The following is a 19639-nucleotide window of genomic DNA, read 5'->3' on the forward strand; positions in this document are numbered from 1 at the left end:
CCAATTAAAGGAAGAAACCGCTGTCGAGATGGAACAATTGACCTTGAACGAAACACAAGTCATTAGAGACTGAAAATAACAATGAGAGTTGATAGTGTGAAAATGGATCCCACTATTGTTTGGGAGGCTTACAGTCATAATAGATTAGGAAGAGAGTGAGCTGAACACTATGCCACATTGCCGGATAGATTTTTTAATTTGACAGGGTGACACCTGAGGATTGATTTTATTGTTTGGTTTCCCCTTAAACACTTTAAACACTACACAAAACACACACACAAGTTTTAGATGTGTTTTTTTTAAGATTCTGCACCTATCTTGTGTTTCGCATCTGGGTCAGAATAACAGAAAAGCATATACAATATGCGTATGGATGATCCATCTGCACTAATCGTAATAAATTAAAGTTGTGCCATACACAACCTACATTAAATATTATTATGAGAAATGTCCCACTACAAATCAGGCAGCCACTTAAGTTTGCCCCTTCTACGAAAAAAAACAACCATTCAATATCTAGATAATCTTAACTCTCAGGAAAGCTGAGCTGACAAGGAGCAAACCGCCAGTAAAACATTTGCATGAAGTAGGACATTTAGGTTTGACCTTATTTTCCTTCCTCTCTCTCTCTCTCAAACCACACAAAGGGTTTCTTGCTGACCTAAGAAGTAGATTACATTAATGTATGGTACAGGAGGCCGGTGTCTGCATGATTTGTTTTCTTTTGTTTTTACACCTGCATTAGTCCTACTACTATCAGGAGTGGGTGTAGTGGCAGCCCAGACCCCTTAGGTGCACCATAAAAGCTGGCCACAGTTTATACTAATTGTACCGCAGGAAAAAGCCTGACACAGGGATTCCGTCGCAGTAAATGGGAAAAATATGGAGGTTTCAAAGAAAGAAGAAAAAAAAATCCAAATTAAAAAAGAGGTTTTCTATGGCGACAACAAATGGTGTCAGAAATGTGCCCATATGGCTGATTGATTAAGACCAGCGACGGCACAAAGAGATGACAGTGGATTTCCAGAAAGGTCTGTGCCTGAAGCGCAAAACCTGCGTTGTTAAAAAGGCCCACGCAGAAACACAGTGGGGAATGTCATACAGTACCCCATGAGCTTTCTACTTCAACTTTACACAATGAATAAGTCCATCCTCATCCCCCTCAATCCCAGATTTGGGGGGCAGGTCTGCCACCTCACTAGACCACGTCTGCCAGCCGAGACACGATAAGCTGTTGCAAATGCTAATGCTATGTGTTTGTTGCCATTATTGGCCCATTTTGTTTCACCCCTCTTCATTCATATTAACCCACCTCATGCATTCATTAGCCCACATCATCAATTCTGCGCTGTTGAATATACACTGGATACTCATATCCTTCTTAGCTTATGTTCTTATGTATTATTCTGAGCTTATAGGGGTGAAGAGCCTGGGTCCACATACACTTGATAGTGTATGTGGTCTGATTTAGTTCTTGGCACAAAGAAAAAGATCAGTTTGTTCAAGCATGATTTGGGATATTCTTAATATCCTTATAATGTTCAGAGAAAGGCAATAGCCCCTGACCCTAAACAGGAAGGAAAACTAGTCAAACTACAACCCATGTTTGGTTTGGACTAGAAAACATTTTTCTATTTTGTATGGCATATACCTGCAAACAAACAGGTTCTCTTGTAACAGAGGACCAAGCTTGGTGAGGGCAGTTCTTATGAAAAATAACATTGTTTTCCTCATACCTCTGCAAATAAGAGATTAGTAATTGACGTATATTTACGGGTCAGGGGTGTAACCAGACAAATAGATAGCACTGATCTATTGTCTTCCTGCTTCCAGTAAAACCTCCACGTACCTGGGCTTCCCTCAGGCCTTAAACATTGTTTTGCCTCAAGACATAAGAATGGAACCTGACTGGCAGCCACTTTTTCTCTGTGCCACGGTTAGACCACATACACATGGTCTAACTGGTCTAACTCACGTTGAAGGCTATGTTAATTAAAGATCACTGATCAAATATCTTCTACTGCTGCTGCTTCAACAATGTACCACAAACTCCAGATGAAGAAACCGAGTGGTGCCGTTTTGAACATTTCTACAATGCAACTGCAATCTCTCTCTCTCTCTCTCTCTCTCTCTCTCTCTCTCTCTCTCTCTCTCTCTCTCTCTCTCTCTCTCTAGTGCCACCGGTTATTAAACAAACAACAGTTCAAACCTCAAGGCCCACACACACCTGGTCAACAGCTGCTCCATCATAATTTTTCGACTTCTAGTTCCTCACTGTCCTGTTGTCACCAATCACTGTCTATGAATAATGAAGACAAAGTGCTCAGTTCACCATACTATTGACACAGTGCGGTAACAAGTAGTGCTGCTGTTACGCATTGGAACAGTAAAACTCTTAAAAATGGAGACTTGCGCACATCTGTGCAGACAAATGATATGAATCTGCCCTCTCCCCTCATCCCAGACATAGCTGACTAATCACAAGGTCAATACAACTGTGCAATGGAGAACACATGGAATTATGATGCATTATAACTGTAGCATTCACAGGCAGAACAACAAAAAGTATTTGACCATGTATGGTCGTAATGCCCGTGTCACACTGTCCCGAAATTGACACCTGATGGACACACGATAAAGGAAATGTTCAAATTCGGCTCTGATCGTAAAAACATCCGGCCATTCGTGAGGGCATCTGAAGCCGTCGTATGACCGCCGGTGGAGTTTCTCGGTCTCCGGCAGCAACTTCGTGAGCGGTGCCAAAATCTTTGGCATGCCAAAGATTTGCCGAAGAAGTTGCGAAGGTTCATTTTCGTATTGAATTTGTGTGTCCATTTTTCCCTTCGTAAGGCCATTGTGATGGCATCTTTTCAAGTCGTGTCATGTTTATGTGATCATCGGCGCCATCGCCTCACGAAAACAATGCGAAGGAAACAAGAAGCTGCCTGATTGTCTTAGGAAGGCACCACGACTACGTGAAGCCCTCGCAATGCCGTTGTGTAGCAGTCGTATTAGAGTTCGATGACATCGAGATGGAACTACGGTGTCGGCGAAGACAGCCGAATTTGAGTAGCTCAAGCGTTTTCGATGTGTCATGGTAACGTGGACATATAAAAGGCCAGCCTCAGAGCATCTTCCTCAGTCAGTCCTGAGCAACTCTACAGAGCAGAGGCGTGTGTAACTCCCAAAGCTTCAATCACAACTAAGTTCCTGGTTATTTGGCCTATATCAAAATGATTATATAGATATTGTCTCGGCTATTTTGACCGTGGGTACAGCAGGCGAGGTCAGCTCGACTCGCTTCCAATAATTAAAAAAACTTGCGACTTCAAAAAATGATTGCATTTATTTTACAATTTAAAAAATGAACAAAACTGTCCTCTAAATTAAGGAAATAATACTGGGAAACGAATAAACCATTATAAGCAACGAGTGAACTTAATAAGCGGTGTTAATACTTTTTTCAACTACCGCCTCTTTCCCTTGACGTTTAGTTTTCACCTGACAAACACACACCAGATACCTGCGCGCAAAGCCCGCACACAGACCCTACAGGTAGCAAAAAGCAAAGCAGTCTCAGCATAAACCGTAGGCTATTATATAATAGCCTATTAGTCCTGCAACGGGTCGGGTACCCGCATAAAAGTTGCTAAAACAGGCGGATTGTAACGTCCGTTTTAGTCAACGATATGACACTTGACTCCCAGCTGCGAAGAGACCTCGTCTGGTTCCAACAGCTGATCATTTGTCAGACGTGGAGCGGGGACTCCAGCGATGACACCGCTGCCCGAAGACTCTGCATAAATCGAGTGAAAGCCACCCAAAGGAGATCCTTTCGATGTTTTGGTGCGGATTTCATTTTGATCACGGATGACAGGTCGGATCTGGTGCTGAACTTTGCAGGTGCGGGTCTCAAAAAATGGATATGATTCATAAATAAACAAGTCAGACACCTTTAACAGAAAATCAATAGCCTCATTTGAACGGCTGCGACAAATATATTATATATCGATTATAGATTATTTAGATATGATAGATGATATCTAAATATCAGATAGATTATATGAAGGTGTTATACCAACGGGAGGTCACGTGACGCCTTCGTGACCTAGTTCAAACGCATCGTACCCTCAATACGACGTCTCGTGTGTGTGGTTCGGGTGCCATCGTTTGACCTTCTGTAGGCATTGTACTTACTTCGGCTGTTCGGGGCCATCTTCGTGCGAAATTCAAAATTCCACATTCGTGTGTTTATCTGGTGTCAATTTCGGGACAGTGTGACACGGGTATAAGGAATACATAAAAAATGGAACGCTATAATCAAATGTGACAGATATTTCTGTGGCTCAATGGATTATGGTCAGTTATTTAAAACAGAACGATACAGAAAGAAAAAGATATCAAGAAAGTTTTCAAACTAGAAATCTTGAATCTCCCCCCGCAGTTTTTTAACCGGTGGTAATACGTACCATTGGTGGTCTGCGAGGGTACTGCAGGTGGGTATTCAATTATATAAATAGACAAATTTTGAATAATACAAAAATTATATATATATAATCGAAAATAAATGCATAATAAATATTGTTCAGTAAAAACAGTATCATCGCTTGTCATTATTTTAAAAAGATATTTTCGTGCATTCCATCATATGTTTTCGGTTGCAATCTTTTCCATTGATATTATTGGTATAATATTAAAATGGGTATGCTCAAAAAACACACCGGGCCCATTGCTATGCCACTGAATGAGTCTGTATGTATTTTTTACCATTTGCATATATAGTGGTGGGTGAAAGGGCTTGCTAACCATTTAGTGGTACACCTAAAGTCAAAGGTTGGGCACCACTGCCCAATGTTTTAATGTAAGAAATGTTGGGATACAAGTTGAGGACATTTCTCGAGAAGACAAAGACATTCACCATGGTAGAAAGGTGAGAGAAGTTCCGCAGCCAGCTTTGCTTCAACGTAAAGCGTTAATTAAACGTTTGCTTGGCCTTTGATGAGACGGTATCGATGCAAAAGTTGATGGAAAAAGTTCTAACCCCAAGCCAACGAAGGGTTGGACTAAAGACTTGTTAAAACTCAGAGTGCGAACGGAATCTCCCTGCCAACCACATTGTTTTGTGAATGCACATTATCTCCGACCAGAAGGAAGTCGGAGTCATCATAGAAACAAGTTGTTATATGCATTATATGTGGAGGAATGCTCAGCAAAACTGGTCTAACTGGTAGATCTGTCACATGCGTTGAAGGCACATAAGGAATCGGTAATCGACGCCCATTTACGGTAACAGGGGCGACATGTTACATACATATCACTATAATAATAATAATAATAATAATAATAATAATAATAATAATAATAGATTGAAATTATATAGCGCGTTTTTTTCTGGAAACTCAAAGCTCTTACAGTGACGGGGGGGACCTCACTAACCACCACCAATGTGTAGAACCCACTTGGGTGATGCACGGCAGCCAATCGGTTCCGGTCGGAGACTATGACACTCAGGCCTACGCAACAAGGAAATGGTTGGCAAAAAAACATCAACACGGAATAAAAGGGAAGTGTACAAAGTGTACAAACAATTGCAATGTTAGAATCCCTCAAGAATGGTATTGCTCCCCATTTAATAATTTCAGTTCATTAATATAATGCATTTTGGCACCGCAACCCAACACAGACCCAGTATGATTAGTACAGTGTTGACTCTCGGGTCAACTCTTGACAATAAATGACATCTCATTCCTGACAACAAAATGTGCCTTCTTATTCAACGTAGCCCAAGTCACTGGGCTTTGACCAGCTTTCCTGTCTCTCTATGCACACATGGAAGAATAAAAAGATTGACCAATGCCAAAATACATTATTTTCCAATAACGGAAATGAGGAGTGGTTAATTACAAGTTATTTTCATAACTTAATTAAAATATTCTTCTGCAGCACTTTGATATTGTTGTTGCGTTGTCAATTAAACATCTGTTCAAAAGTTAGCAGTAGTTGGTTAGTTTGTAGTGAATGATTCAACACTGATATTGTTCCGTTACCGTGTACCATTATTGAAAAATAATGCACTCCCTTGGTACATTATTGACCGATCAGGCTCAAGTATTTAACAATGCTATGGTAAAAATATTTTAATTACTCAATAAACATTCAGACGTACATGACAAAAAAAACTTTGCATATAGCCCCCCAAAGACAGCCTGTAAGTAAGATAGGGAGATATAAATAAATCCCCACTCATTCACAGGTTAAAGGGGTCAAATGAAAAGCCAAAGAACATTTCTGCTGATTACTGAAAATATTCATGTCATCACTTCCATCTAGTGGTCAAATTAAACACTTCATGTATATGATTCCTCCACTGATCATTCCATTCAAGTTAAAGTATTGTAATGAATGCCCTTAACTATCAAAAGTATTTATATAACATCAGGATCAACATATGTTGTAAAACCATTTAAATCTTAATGTAATTATTTTGGTTAAGCTAAGTGAGGATAAAGATTTGGTTGGACCTAGAATTCAATTCTTTAATAACGTGACTGTCTTATATCATCTTTTAAGTGAGAATACTGAAGAGAAGCAATTATAGAGTTAAGGTATAATCCTTTAAACTTGAAACCACTCAAGAATAAGTAGGCCTACCTCATTATGTACTTGAAGTGTTCCAGTACATTCATCCCAGACAATCATTTGAAATTGGATGTACTAGCACACAAATCCCTGGGGTAGAGTGTCCCATAACATATTATCACACACACACACACACACACACACACACACACACACACACACAAAATCATTGTCCACATCTTTACATTTTACTGTGCAATTATCAGGCCTTTATCACAGAGATGCAGTAGTAGAGGTGAACTCCCATGACGTCCCATTGGTCGGAATTCCTTCCGACCTAAAATTAACGTAATCAGCTACACATGTCTTTCCCCCCTCTGTGATAAAGGCCTATTGGGTTACAAGGAGAGCACCACATTGTGAAGTTCCACAAGGGAACTTTATATGTATAGTGTTTGGATGATAGTTTAAGCAGCCTGGCCTGAGTCAGAATGATTTGATTCTGGGGCTGGGTGAGGCTGCACACCTGTGCACAGGTAAAACCAGCCATCACCACACACACCATTAGGGTATACTGGAAGAGATCTCCTGCATGTCAACATGGAGCACCAGTGTCATGCATCATTGTATGCAAACCTTACAATAAACCTGCTTTCCAAATCCCCATCCGGCGTCCAGGTTATGGCCAGAAAAGCCATCTAGGTTTCGTGTAGCACAAGCATTGCTACATCGTTTCTGCTGGGAACAATGTTAAAGGAACATGATCTGACTTATGTATCTATCTTATCATTTTTATACATGATAATGCGTGTTCTGAATGACTCGGCTGGGTGGCAAAAAAAGCAAATGGGGTAAGGGGCTTTTATTTTGAAAGAACGTCTGTACCTTCGAGGTATATCATAGGGTAGGGGCACACAAAAAGACATGAATGTCGCCAAAGAATACAGAAGTTTTCATTATCATGCATATTTTTTTTGTACATTTGCAAGCAGGGCTTTTGTAGCACTGTTGAAGATTGGCCTTTTTGAGCAACAATTGAACAAACCCAAAACACTTGTGATGATAATAGAAATGTGTCTTGTGCCGTGTTGTTAATGTCAAGTGCTGACGATGCTGTGGTATGCCTGGTGGTAAGATAACCCAACAAGAGTAAATTTTCTGTGGTTTCACTCATGAGATAGCATATGCTAACGACAAACTGAGAAATTAAGTGCAGTTCAAACATCATCTATACCAACTTTGATGACCGCGAGTTACACAATACTAGATCATCATACTCACATCGTCTTTAAACTGAATAAAGCGATTATAAACCTTATGTTCATGTCATAGATGCAGGGAAGATATGTGAATTACTTCCAAATGATCAAAGAAAAGTTACATTATGTCATTTGCATAGTACACAATATACTGTGTACCCCTTGAAACATGTTTTTTTTTTTTTTGTGATCCAAAAAAGTTCTTTATTTGACTGGTTAACAGCAAGCTAGCATAAACGTGACCATTTCACATTTTTGTAGAGTTAAATGGTACAATATTTGGGTGTCTGTCTAGCATGCTTCACAAGCCAGGTTTAATACGAGAAAACAGAGGTAGTATAGTTACGGCTCTTGTGAGAGGGTGCCAGTTCAGTCTTAAGCGTGGATGAAGCCATGTTTCCTTATGTCTTCGTGAACCCTACTGATCTCAAATCAGACCCCATCACAGAGGATCATCCCCTTTTATCACCCATCCCCTGAACCCTTTCCCATGAGCGGAAAGAAAATCAAAACCAAAATCAGATTACATATTGACTTTGACCCAAAAAAAGTGCCTTGAGACAAAAGTGAATTCACAAGCAGGGCAGTAACTGCATTGTAGCATGCAAGATGAACCTACAGAGAACGGCTGCCTTCGCTTAGGGCAAGGGCGGTGAGGCGCCGGCGTTCCTACGGTCCTTTGAGGAGCGTCCCAGACCTGGGGAGGCGGCCCTGGTCCCACCGGCGCCATCCAGAGCGGACCGGGCCCCCCGGTGAGTTCGTTTGTGGTGTGCTTTGGCGTTGTGATGGGTGTGGGTGTGGATGTCGCCGGCGTTTGCGGGTGTGTGGCGTGCCCCGTGGCCCGCCGTGCGGCAGTCCCTGGCAGGGTCAGAGTTCACCCCAGGGTTGTGTCCTGCGCGGCGGTCGACCGGGGGCGGCGTGGGCGGGGCACGCGGGCGAGAGGCGGGGCGTGCGGGCGACTCCTCGGACACGCATTTGGATCCCTGTGACACACCGGGGGGGGGGGGGGGGGGGGGGGTTGATGAGCCGGTGATGGGTTACGATGGGGAGGTCGGAGCAGAGTGAGGAAACAGGAAGGGGAGAGAGAGAGAGAGCGAGGCAGAGAGTTACTTCCACACGAGGCAGTCGGAGTGAAAGGCCGTCCCCCCTAGAGAGAGAGGGCCGTGAGGACGGGGGAACGGACTGTTCTGGAGGAGACAACACACTGCCCAGATCACAAACACACACGCTCGGTGGGACTTTGAACTTTGAAATGTGAACACTGGTTTTTTGTTAAGAAAAATATAATAATAATAATAATAATAATAATAATAATAATAATAATAATAATAATAAATCGTCTTGTGCTTGTGCCGGGGGGGGGGGGGGGGGCGGCACAGATGAACACATTCCAACACTGTGGGCTGTACAAACAGACTGGACTTGTGTGTATAACATAGCAGAGATTCAAGACCTAAACTACCCACCAAGGACATGATGGATGTGAAAATATTGCTTATGTGTGTCTTATGTGCTACCTTGACGTGCACACAAGAGAACAAAGCGGTTAACATGCCACGGTTACGTCTGCCCAATGAGATGGGAGGATTAGTGCGGCGGTAAACACACTGATAGGCAGCCAGCCAAACATACATTCCTGGAACAGCTCGTGCAGAAACAACTGTAGTCAAAGCACACGCACACACACAGAAAAACAAAGACACCCGTTTTTTTCCATCCTGTCTTAGAGATTTACTGGCTTGACTAAAAACAGGCTCCTCAATCACTGCAGGACGGAGCAAAGTTCAGACAATTCTCCTCCTAGTGGTGACGGATGGCAGGACATGGGTATACACACACACATGCATAGACGGACACACACGCATAGACGTACACAAGACACCAAAGGTCACTAGTCGTGGACAGGACTTTATTTTGACGACATTACACATTTTGTCATGTAAAACAAGTACATACACAACTAAAACCCACAAATTCTTCCCTGCTGTGTTTTCCAGGTTATTTGTGTTAGACTATTCCTATAATATAGCGATTACCAGAAGTCATTGATTTTTCACAAGAATGCAGAACCCTAAATGCAAGCACTGAGACCAACGGCCTAGCTATTCAACACACGCTGAGTAGAATTCAAGCTTAAAGGAAACCCTAAAACAATTCATTTTAGATGTAGTGACCACTACTTAAATGCACAGTTTTAAAAACATGGAACAATATGGACATATGCATCCACATTTCTTGAGAGATATTGCTTGTACCCGTTACTGGTTGTTTTGGGTTAGCAGGTCAAATTAAAAAAAAAATGAAATAGCCCTGCACTTAAACAAAAAAAGCTGTCTCTCCGAAGCTTTTGTTCTTATTTGATAGTGTGTTATGTTTTTCCTTAATGCGACACTGATGCATGTCTGTTTCCTCTCAGGCTTAGCCAATGGATGAAGAGACATGAGCCTCCTCCTCAGCCCCCTCCCCCTCCGACAGTGGGACCTGGCCCGGCGCGAGGATGCATGCTTACAGCATCTTTGATCGCTTATCTGCCCTTTCATCTTTCATCACGGCCGTCTTTAGCCCATTAAGCATGCCTGGTGCACCTGGTACTGGTTGGTCAGTGCGTCTCTTGTTGTTCCCCGTACTGCATGGCGTCTTTAATTGCTCGCGCCCCTGTTAGCACAACCTGCTGAGCTAAGGCGAGACCATGATGCATGCATTTGAACCATCAACCTCTCTCTGAGTATATCGGAGTGTGAAATATTGACTGACTGACTATTGAATGTGACTTGGAAGACTCTTAGCAGTGCATGGGTGTCGATTTAAAATAAAAAAAAAATTAAAAATTGCTGAGAAAACCCCCAAATAAAGACGTTTAAATTCAAAGACATTACCTTATGGTGTCAAAAGGGGGCTTTAGAAATCAATATATTAATTAATGTATGAGGCTCTCTTAACAAAGACATTTTTTGCTGTGGATGGGGTGAGAGGGGGGGTGTTCAAGCAAAAGAAGACTCCTGCAAACCATAAGCCACGTTCCTACCACATTTATGTCCTTCTTAGAGGCCAGGACGGGCAGCTCCACCTCTCTGCCGGTGGCCTGTGGTGCCGCCTCCTCTTCCTCCGCTGATAGGAAGCCACGCCTGTCAATCAGACTGTGAGAGCAGGGAACAGGAAGAGAGGTGGCTCAGAGGTGACGCCATTACCAAGGGGACCCGGTTAGCACTGAGGCTATTGTTCATCGTGACAAGATCGTTAGTGACTGGTAGTCTCACACAGCCAGACAACATTCACTTCATCGTGTCTGGGAGGTCTGCCGCAGCAGTGTCAGTGGAGAGGTGGCGTCAGTCCACGCTACTGTGCAGCCAATTGGGGGAGCTTCAGCCAGTTGGATCCCACAAAAAATAAGTGTTGTGTTTCCAAAGTGATCACCAATTGCGACTGGTACCGGGACCGTTTTAATTGAAGTGAAAAGGTATAGTGTTCAAATTAAATGTATTACAAAAAGCAAAGTATTATATTAATCCAGCCATTGTCATCATCTACCTCTCTCACTGGTGTGTGCCTAATATAGACCAATGGTGAGTTTGCAGGATTAAAACTGGTTGGGTGACTGCAGGTAGATGTCCCAATATATTTAACACTGTATTCACCATACAAAAAAGACTTGGTTATTTATCAGTGTTGCATTGGAAAGTTGGCAGCAGGAATTTCATAATAAAACATTCATTCGGTTGCCACTTCTGCACACTCTAGTTTTCCTCACTGTGCAGTAGAAGTGGAAGAAACTACCACTACTGTTTATATATAAATAAGCAGATTAAACCAACACAGACTCCCATTGTAATGTGTGTTCTGGACTCCATACCTGGGGGGCATGGGTCCACAGAGCACAGAGCAGCAGTTGACGAAGATGTTTCTGTGGCTGTACGGGTTGGTGGCCGCTTCGGCACCAGTCTTCCCCGTCCACGAGCCTTTGATCTGCGACACAGCCAATCAGGACACAGGATTACGTTCATGTGGATGACAGGGTCTCTGTCACCTAGAAGTGGGGATCTACATGACAGGATGTGTTTAGAGCAGTGGCTCACATGCAACAAAAAAACAAGCAATAGAGAAATACACATGCGGTGGCTGAACCGAGATTGGCTTGTGTCCCTTCATACAGTTATTACTGGAAGAAGACCACGGCCTGTGGGAATAAGTGGAAGGGAAAAGTCAGCAATAATGCTTATGCTCCCTGTGTGCTAATTTAGTAAACACTAATTAAAGGTGACATATTATACCACCAGGTGTGAGTGGACACGCCCACTTGTGATGTCCGAAGAGGCACATTTTATAAACTTGGCTTGGAATGGCTAATCACATGCACACCTGGTGGAATAATATGGGATTTTTAACCAATAACATGAATGGAAAAACTTAGAATGGAAAACGATGATGATGGAATGATGCAATGATGGAATACACAAATAAATGGCTTGTTAATGTTGTTACAAGCTCTATAGAATAAAAATTCCATCTGCAGTGCCGTACCACAGGTTGAAAATCACAGTGGTGGAGCCCAGTTCTTTGAATGTTATACATTTTAAAAGGTCCTATGACATGCCACCAGGTGTGGTGTGATTAGCCCTCACAAGTCGATTTGAAAATCTGCCCCTTATGACATCACAGGTGGGCGTGTCCACCTAGATGTTCACACCTGGTGGCATGGGAGCTTTAAAACAAAAACCGTTGGTTGAGTTGGATCCGGGGAGAGGGACCGGATACTCACGTCTTCGTTGGTGGTCAAATTGGAAGCAACCAGGTAGGTATGGAAGCCCGAGAGGCCCAGGATGGACCAGACGGAGAAGAAGCAGATGACCAGCTCCACCGCAGTGCAGAGAGACGTTAAGACCACACACAGCATTTCACAAGACACACAGTATGCATTATCTTGACACCTTCACATACAAAACTATTGGATTCAGCAGTGGCAAGTTTCAAATTCTTACCAAGAACAGCTTTTCAGGACTATGAATGATTTATTCTTTTACAGAGGGAGGAGGAAGTTGTGAACAATGTATATATAGATGATGATGAAATGCTGGTTAAGGGAATTCGAAGAATGCCTCTGGGTGAAAGGATATCTGCCAGGACTCTCCTGCAGTGCAAACACCAGGCCTTTTCCATCTTGAGCCCCTTAAGCCAGAGAGACAAAACACACATAGGTCCGTACATCATGTGACCCGGAAACATTGGTTAGGAACTGAAAACGAATCAGAATAAAAGACGACTTTAAAAGATTTTTATCATCATCATCATCATCATCATCATTATTATTATTATTATTATTAGCTTGAGCTAGCAACCCAATTGAGCACTTGAATAATAATCCCTTCTTGTATCACTTGCTGATACATTTGTTATGGTAAACTGCTTAGCGCGAGCGTGTGGATTTTGTGGAGCAGTCTTACCGGGTCTGTTTTGCAGTACAGCTACAGTATAGTAACTCAATGCAGTAGGAGAAGGAGGCGGGGAAAGGCTTACTCAACGCTAGGTGGGTGGTCACGCAGCCGAAGATGAAGGCCGTCAGGAAGGAGAGAGACACGATGAAGGTGTAGAAGAAGCGGTAGTTGCGCTTGCCGACGCAGTTGCCCACCCAGGGGCAGTGGTGGTCGAAACGCTCTGGCAGGGAGAACAGGCTCGGATTAGTGGACACAAGTCTGAACTAAACAATGCCAGAATTAATAATAATATTATTTTTACTTTAGGTATTGAATATTTATTAAAAGTAGTAGTAGTAGTATATTAACATTATTAGTATTACTAGTATTTCCATAGTATTATTATTTATATAGCACCTTTTAATACAAGAAAAGGTCAAAAATCATGTCCCTGGTTTAATGAACAGTAGAAAAACAGTAGAGTCCATCTCCATCCAACGCCCTCTCAATGTGGCACTTTTCTGAGGGTGGTAGTGTGGGGGGGGGGCGGTTGTCTCTCACCCGACCGGGTCACGTGTGTTAATTATCCGGGCGGCTAAATGTCAGCCGTCACACCCACCTACGCAGTTGTCACACAGGCTGCAGTGGGAGGTGCGTGGGGGCCGGAACATCTTGCAGGTGAAGCAGTACTTGAGCTTCACCGCCTGCTGGTTGATGAGCACCTCCCTGGTGCGTGGCGGCGGGCGGTAGGTGGTGTTGCCGGCGTCGTCTGCACCCGAGAGAGAGAGAGAGAAAGGGAGAGAGAGCGAGAAGTGGTGAGGGAGAGCGAGAAGGGGTGAAGGAGCGCAAGAAGGGGTGAGAGAGAGCGAGAAGGGGTGAGAGAGAAAGGTTGAGAGAGAGAAGGGGTGTGAGAGAGTGAGAGAGAGAAGGGGTGAGAGTGAGAAAGAGAGAGAGGGTGAGAGTGACAGAGAGCGAGAGCGGTGTAACAGTGCCTAGAAATGTAATTGACTATATCGATGAGGGTAGTGTGACAATTGGGTCAATTGTGACCACGTTTTTTCAGGAGGCATTAAAAAGTGACAGGCAGACATTTGTTGTTTTTTGGACAAACACGGAGAGAGACATTATTAGACATTTAGCGTGGCATCCAAACTTGTCATCCCTTAAACAGAAAGTGCCTGGGGTTGTTTGGCTGGGCCTGACATACCAATCTGCTTCTCCACATCAGCAGCTTCGTCTGGGGTGGCTCTGGGCAGGATGCCGGGGTCACTGAAGCTGGTCTGCACCAGAGTGATGACCACGAACACAAACAGGGCTCCACCAATCACAGGGATGCAGACGGTCAGGTGCTGGACGAGAAAGGGGCAACTGGAGTAGAAAACACAACCACAGACAAAACAAAGTTCCACTTATAAACGCTAAAATAATTACATTTGTATTTTAAAAGGGTGAAACTAGATCTCTGTCAATGTAGCGATATAGATTTTCTATGCTTTTCTTTGACTTTGAAGGACAAGAATGGCTGTTTTTATCACTACTAGATTCTCAAGTTTGATATGATATGTAAAATTGGAGTAGTTATTATAGACCTTTTTTCATTACCACGATGGACTACATGCACCTAATTTACATTAAAATGTAGGTTATTTAGCAGACACTTTTGTTCAAAGCGACTTCCAACCAACCATACAAACATTCACACACCGACGGCAGTGTCAACCATGCAAGGCGACAGCCATCTCGTTGGCAGCAGTTAGGGTTAGTTGACCTGCTCAGGGACTCAATGAATAAAGTAACAGGGATATGTTTGAACCAAATGTAGCAACAAAGAGGAGACATAATGGATGCAGTAACCACTTGTGTCCACAACTTTGCTTTACTGCATGTTTGGCCCCTGGGGTCTAGGGTGGTTCTTCATTAGTCAAGCGCAACTTTGGCAAAGGAAGAAGCATTTAGTGTCATCTTAGCCCTCCAATTACTAAATCTGTCTCACAGACCTAATGCGTTTCATCCCCAGCAGGGATCTGCTTTTAATCAAATTTCAATGACTTTAATCACCATCCTAATCCCTAGACACCATGGGCCTATTCACTTATAGTGAAATTGAGAGTGGCAGTCTTGGCTGAAAGACTTTGCATGAAGACAGTGACTCGGTTGAAAGTATCTAAGCTAAGTATCTAAGCAATCTGAATCCTACACAATTTAGATTCAACGCTCCCATAGTAAATATATGGTCCTCTCTGAGGTGGATGCTCGGAGCTTCACAGAAGCTCACACACAGTGTGTGTGTGTGTGTGTGTGTGTGTGTGTGTGTGTGTGTGTGTGTGTGTGTGTGTGTGTGTGTGTGTGTGTGTGTGTGTACACACCATGACCACATACCGTTACACATTTGTTTACCACATGTGGACCATGTCCCTTAAAGGGAGTCATAGCAATGCAACCTTTTAACCCATAGGCCTTCGTGTCACACGTCACATGGGCCTACTATGATTAGTAAATCAAAGAGAACAATAACAACAATAACAACTTACTCAAATATGAAGAACAGCACACTGGTGAGTAGGATGAGGCCCAGGGTGAGGGGTAGCACCCCACTCTGCCGGGCCATAATGATCCTTCCATCGCAACAAAAGCGATTCTTCCCCTGGAAAACTTCCCACTTTCTTCGCTGTTTTTTCGCCGTCTTCTCCTCCTCCTCCTCCTTCCCATTGTCCGTGACGGGTTGGGGTGAAGGGGTGGGGGCGGGTGTCGACAGTGCCTCCAGATCGATTTGCTGGTATTCGCAATTTTTCATCATTTCTTCCGTAGGAGGGCCGATCTGCTACTTTGGGAAGCCAAAGCATCTGGACAGCAGCTGTCAGCATCCCTGACACGCTCTTCGTGGAGGCTCAGTGAAGGCATCGGGTCCTCAGCACAGCGACCTGGCGTCCCCACTCACAACCGGCTGGTGATAACGTTGCATCACTACTCCTGGGTGCACCGTCCATTAAGCTAAGCTTGAACCCGAACCGCATCAGGCTGATTCTGCATCGTTTTATGCGCGGTGCATGTTTACCTCCAGCGTTAGCGGCTAACCCCCAGCCAGCGTCTCACTCGCTTGGTTAGCGGACTCAACACACTGCTTTTAGCAAGCACGTCAACGTTAAGCGTTATAACGTTAAACCGTACGAGTGTGTATTGCTGTCCATGACTTGGCGATATTATCTTCACTTTAATAATTCCGAAGCAAAGAGCGACGACGCCAAAGTGCACGTTGTGTTTGCAGGTAACGGTGTTTAAGATAAACATACAATACCCGTTCTCCGTAGCCCAGCTATGCTAAGCTAACGCTGACAACACCGACCCCCTTGGAGCATATGAAAACAAAAGACGTCAGATCCCGTCGGTTAGCGGTTACACGTGCACAGTGGACATATTTAGCTCGATACAATCTGAATCCTACACAATTGTAGATTCAACGCTCCCATAGTAAATATATGGTCCTCTCTGAGGTGGATGCTCGGAGCTTCACAGAAGCTCACACTGTGTGTGTGTGTGTGTGTGTGTGTGCGTGTGTGCGTGTGAGCGAGAATGTCGCCACCTACAATGCACTGTATTTGTTTAATTATAAACGAACGTCATTTCAAAAAGCGCAATGAAGCTCTATATGTCCTTTGTTCTTATGGTAGATGTTCATGCTCATGTTGAATGATTGTTGTTATATTTTAGGCCAATATCATAAAAAATGAAAAGAAAGCTAAGGGATCTCATGACTCATAGGATCAAATAAAAAATAATCTTCGACTCGGAAGACAGCTATTCTGTCAACCTAGAAATTCCTAGGTTTTCACTTTCTCGGAATTTTCATGTATAATTAGGGGTTAACCACATCAAAGTCGATCGAAGACCACCAAGTGTGATGTTGATTAGCCATCTCCAAATCCATCCTCTAGTTGTGACATCACAAGTGGGAGTGTCCACGAGTGTACGACGGATAGATCAGCCAACCAGTTGGGGCAGTCCACTTTTAAAAGGTCAATATAGGGTGTGCAATGGCTATTCAACATCACAATCATTTATCTTGCTCCTAGATACCTTATATTGATAAGGCTTATTATTATATTCACTTATTACATGTTACTCTAGCATTGAATTAGGTATACATATATTGTACATCACAGTCACCATACTAATATTTAAGTTATTCTTTAATCTATTGGAACAATGGAACATATTCAATCTCTTTTTACTATACTAGCGTTGGAAGTTACTGTATTAAATTGTTATATTAATTTACTACCTATATGTAGCTGCTGACCAATCATGGGTCACGCAGGACCCGTTCATCGCAGTTGCTATGGTGATACAGACTTTCTCTGAATGACCACTAGAGGGCACAAGGAGCATTTGTAATTGCTAAATGTGTGTTGACGTCTGATTAATAATCAGTAGCATGGGTAGTGTACCTATAACGCCTTTTCTTTTTAGGTCCATGAATGGGGATCTCATATTGAAATCATTATTTCTGATCAGTGCAGTGCATATCTGCTGGAAAGAGAATGAACGACTGATTGCACTAGACCTTTGAATAATCACCTGCCCTCTGTGAAAGTAATACCATTATTCAGGAAGATATTTGCTAAAAACAGCTTCAAAACAAACCTAGAGAGCAGATCCCATAAGAGAGAAGTTAAACTTATTTGTCACGCTCGTATGGTTAACGGTTCCCCACTGGTGTATACAATATGCTCATAAATAATCAGCATTTCTGATCTGGCGGCAAGCTGATAAGCCACATTGTGGCAGGAAGTCAGTTTAATACGTTGGCTGCGGATGCGATAAGGAGAGCGCCTTCACCTCGCCACTTTCCATTATCAAGTCCATCCAGGTTTATGTGATGCATCCACGGGGCTCATTTGAGACGTGAACCGGATGATCACAATTTTTCATATTGCAACTGTGATATCCATGTGAATTAATTAAAAACATTTGAGGATTTGATTGCAAAGTTTCATTTTAGGATTGGTGATTAAATGTAGACTTTTATGAATAAATCCACAGCAGACGTCTTAAGAAGATTTAATGTACATTTATTCTTAACACGTGGAACATATAGTATAAAGATTTCATACTGAATAAATGATATTCATTAAGCCAAAAAAGGAAAAAAGGAATTTACATCAAGTTTTAGCTACATCGTCTGAAATACAAATATGCAGAATCCGCATCACTGGAAAAAAAATAAAAATAAAGAATCAGTTTCTTTCTTCTCCGTCGGGGTAAGTGGGTTTGATTTTTCGCAGGAGCTCAACCTTTTACTATGGTATCTGTTTGTTGTATGTTTGTTTATATTCTCTACACCTTGGACCAGAGTCAAACAGAAACAGGGTTTGTGCATGGAGACGGTGAGGGGGGGGTTGGGGGGGTGTAGGGGGGATGCAAGGGGGGAGAAATCGATGTCAAGTCATTCCTTGACAACGCCCGGGAAAGAGTTTGCGTGTGAGTAACTTTTTCATTGTCACAGATAAAAAAAAGAAGAGAAAAAAACCTATAAAAAAAAGTGAAGAGTAACAGAGGTTTCGGGGTCGGGGGGGGGGGGGGGTCGGAGAAAGGGTGAGGTGTGTGGTGGTGGGATGTTAGGAGAATAGGGGGAGTGTAATGTACAACATCTTAATATATATATACACGCTGCAGCTTCGACTGCAGCCAGAGTCGAGGACCAGTCCTACAAGGAGGAAGGTAGGGGGAGGGAGGGTGACTTTCTTTTACAAAGGGTCAAGTCATTACAATCAAGAGGGACAAAGAGAAGAGGTCAAGGTGTTGTCGCTTCACCCTACTTTGGAGGGGCGGGTAGTTGGGTGGGTAGGGCTCGCTCTCGCTCGCTCTTTCTTTCTTTCGTTCATTCTTTCTCTCTCTCTCTCTCTCTCTCTCTCGCTTTCTCTCTCTCTCTCAACATTAGCTAAAATTTTTGCTTTTAAAAACTACAGTTTGCTGCCAAGCCAGCATTTTTATCTCAGTGTGAAACAGTATTATTACAGTATGTTTACAGTTTTGTCGTTTTTTTTTTTTTTACTTTTTCCAAAAAAGGTGTACAGTACAGAAAAGAAATAAAAAGAACCGTCCTACAAGTCTACTGCGCAGGGCCCCCCCGTGGAAAGAGAAGACCATCCTGGGGCCTGAGGAGCAGGCTCCTGCATGTAGGAAGAGGGGCGGGCAGGGTGGGGAGGGGTTGAGTATATAATATCCAAGGATACAGCAATTAGAACCACACCGCGAGTCTTATTTAGCTTCCAAAACATGAACTAACAAGACCCCCCCCCCCCCCCACCCACCCCCCTCTGTCCCCGCCCCTCACCCCCCTGCAAGGCCCCCCCTCTTCTGGAGGGGGAGGGGGATAACCCCGGGCACATGAAT

The 19639-nt window shown here is 43.2% G+C and overlaps 1 protein-coding gene across 1 annotated transcript; it reads right to left on the minus strand.

Annotated features, from left to right (window-relative positions):
• Positions 1-8399: 8399 nt before the first annotated feature.
• On the minus strand, positions 8400-16731 carry LOC311365565 (palmitoyltransferase ZDHHC18-B-like). Its single transcript, XM_084485130.1, has 9 exons — positions 15778-16731; positions 14454-14614; positions 13866-14015; positions 13350-13487; positions 12950-13001; positions 12595-12697; positions 11689-11801; positions 10864-10975; positions 8400-8821 (listed from the first exon to the last, which is right to left on the minus strand). The coding sequence occupies exons 1-9, from the start codon at positions 16041-16043 to the stop codon at positions 8477-8479; spliced, it is 1440 nt and encodes a 479-aa protein (XP_084341256.1). The 5' UTR covers positions 16044-16731; the 3' UTR covers positions 8400-8476.
• Positions 16732-19639: the final 2908 nt, after the last annotated feature.

This window comes from Micromesistius poutassou (genome assembly GCF_964030765.1).
Source record: "Micromesistius poutassou genome assembly, chromosome: 20".
In the NCBI taxonomy this organism is placed as follows: domain Eukaryota; kingdom Metazoa; phylum Chordata; class Actinopteri; order Gadiformes; family Gadidae; genus Micromesistius; species Micromesistius poutassou.

Coding starts and splice junctions, on each gene's coding strand:
- LOC311365565 (XM_084485130.1), bottom strand. CDS start 16,043: ATGATGAAAAATTGCGAATACCAGCAAATCGATCTGGAGGCACTGTCG. Junction 14,615..15,777: donor GTGCTGTTCTTCATATTTGA/GTAAGTTGTTAT, acceptor TTTCTACTCCAG/TTGCCCCTTTCTCGTCCAGC. Junction 12,698..12,949: donor CTGCAGGAGAGTCCTGGCAG/ATATCCTTTCAC, acceptor GTCTCTCTGCAC/TGCGGTGGAGCTGGTCATCT.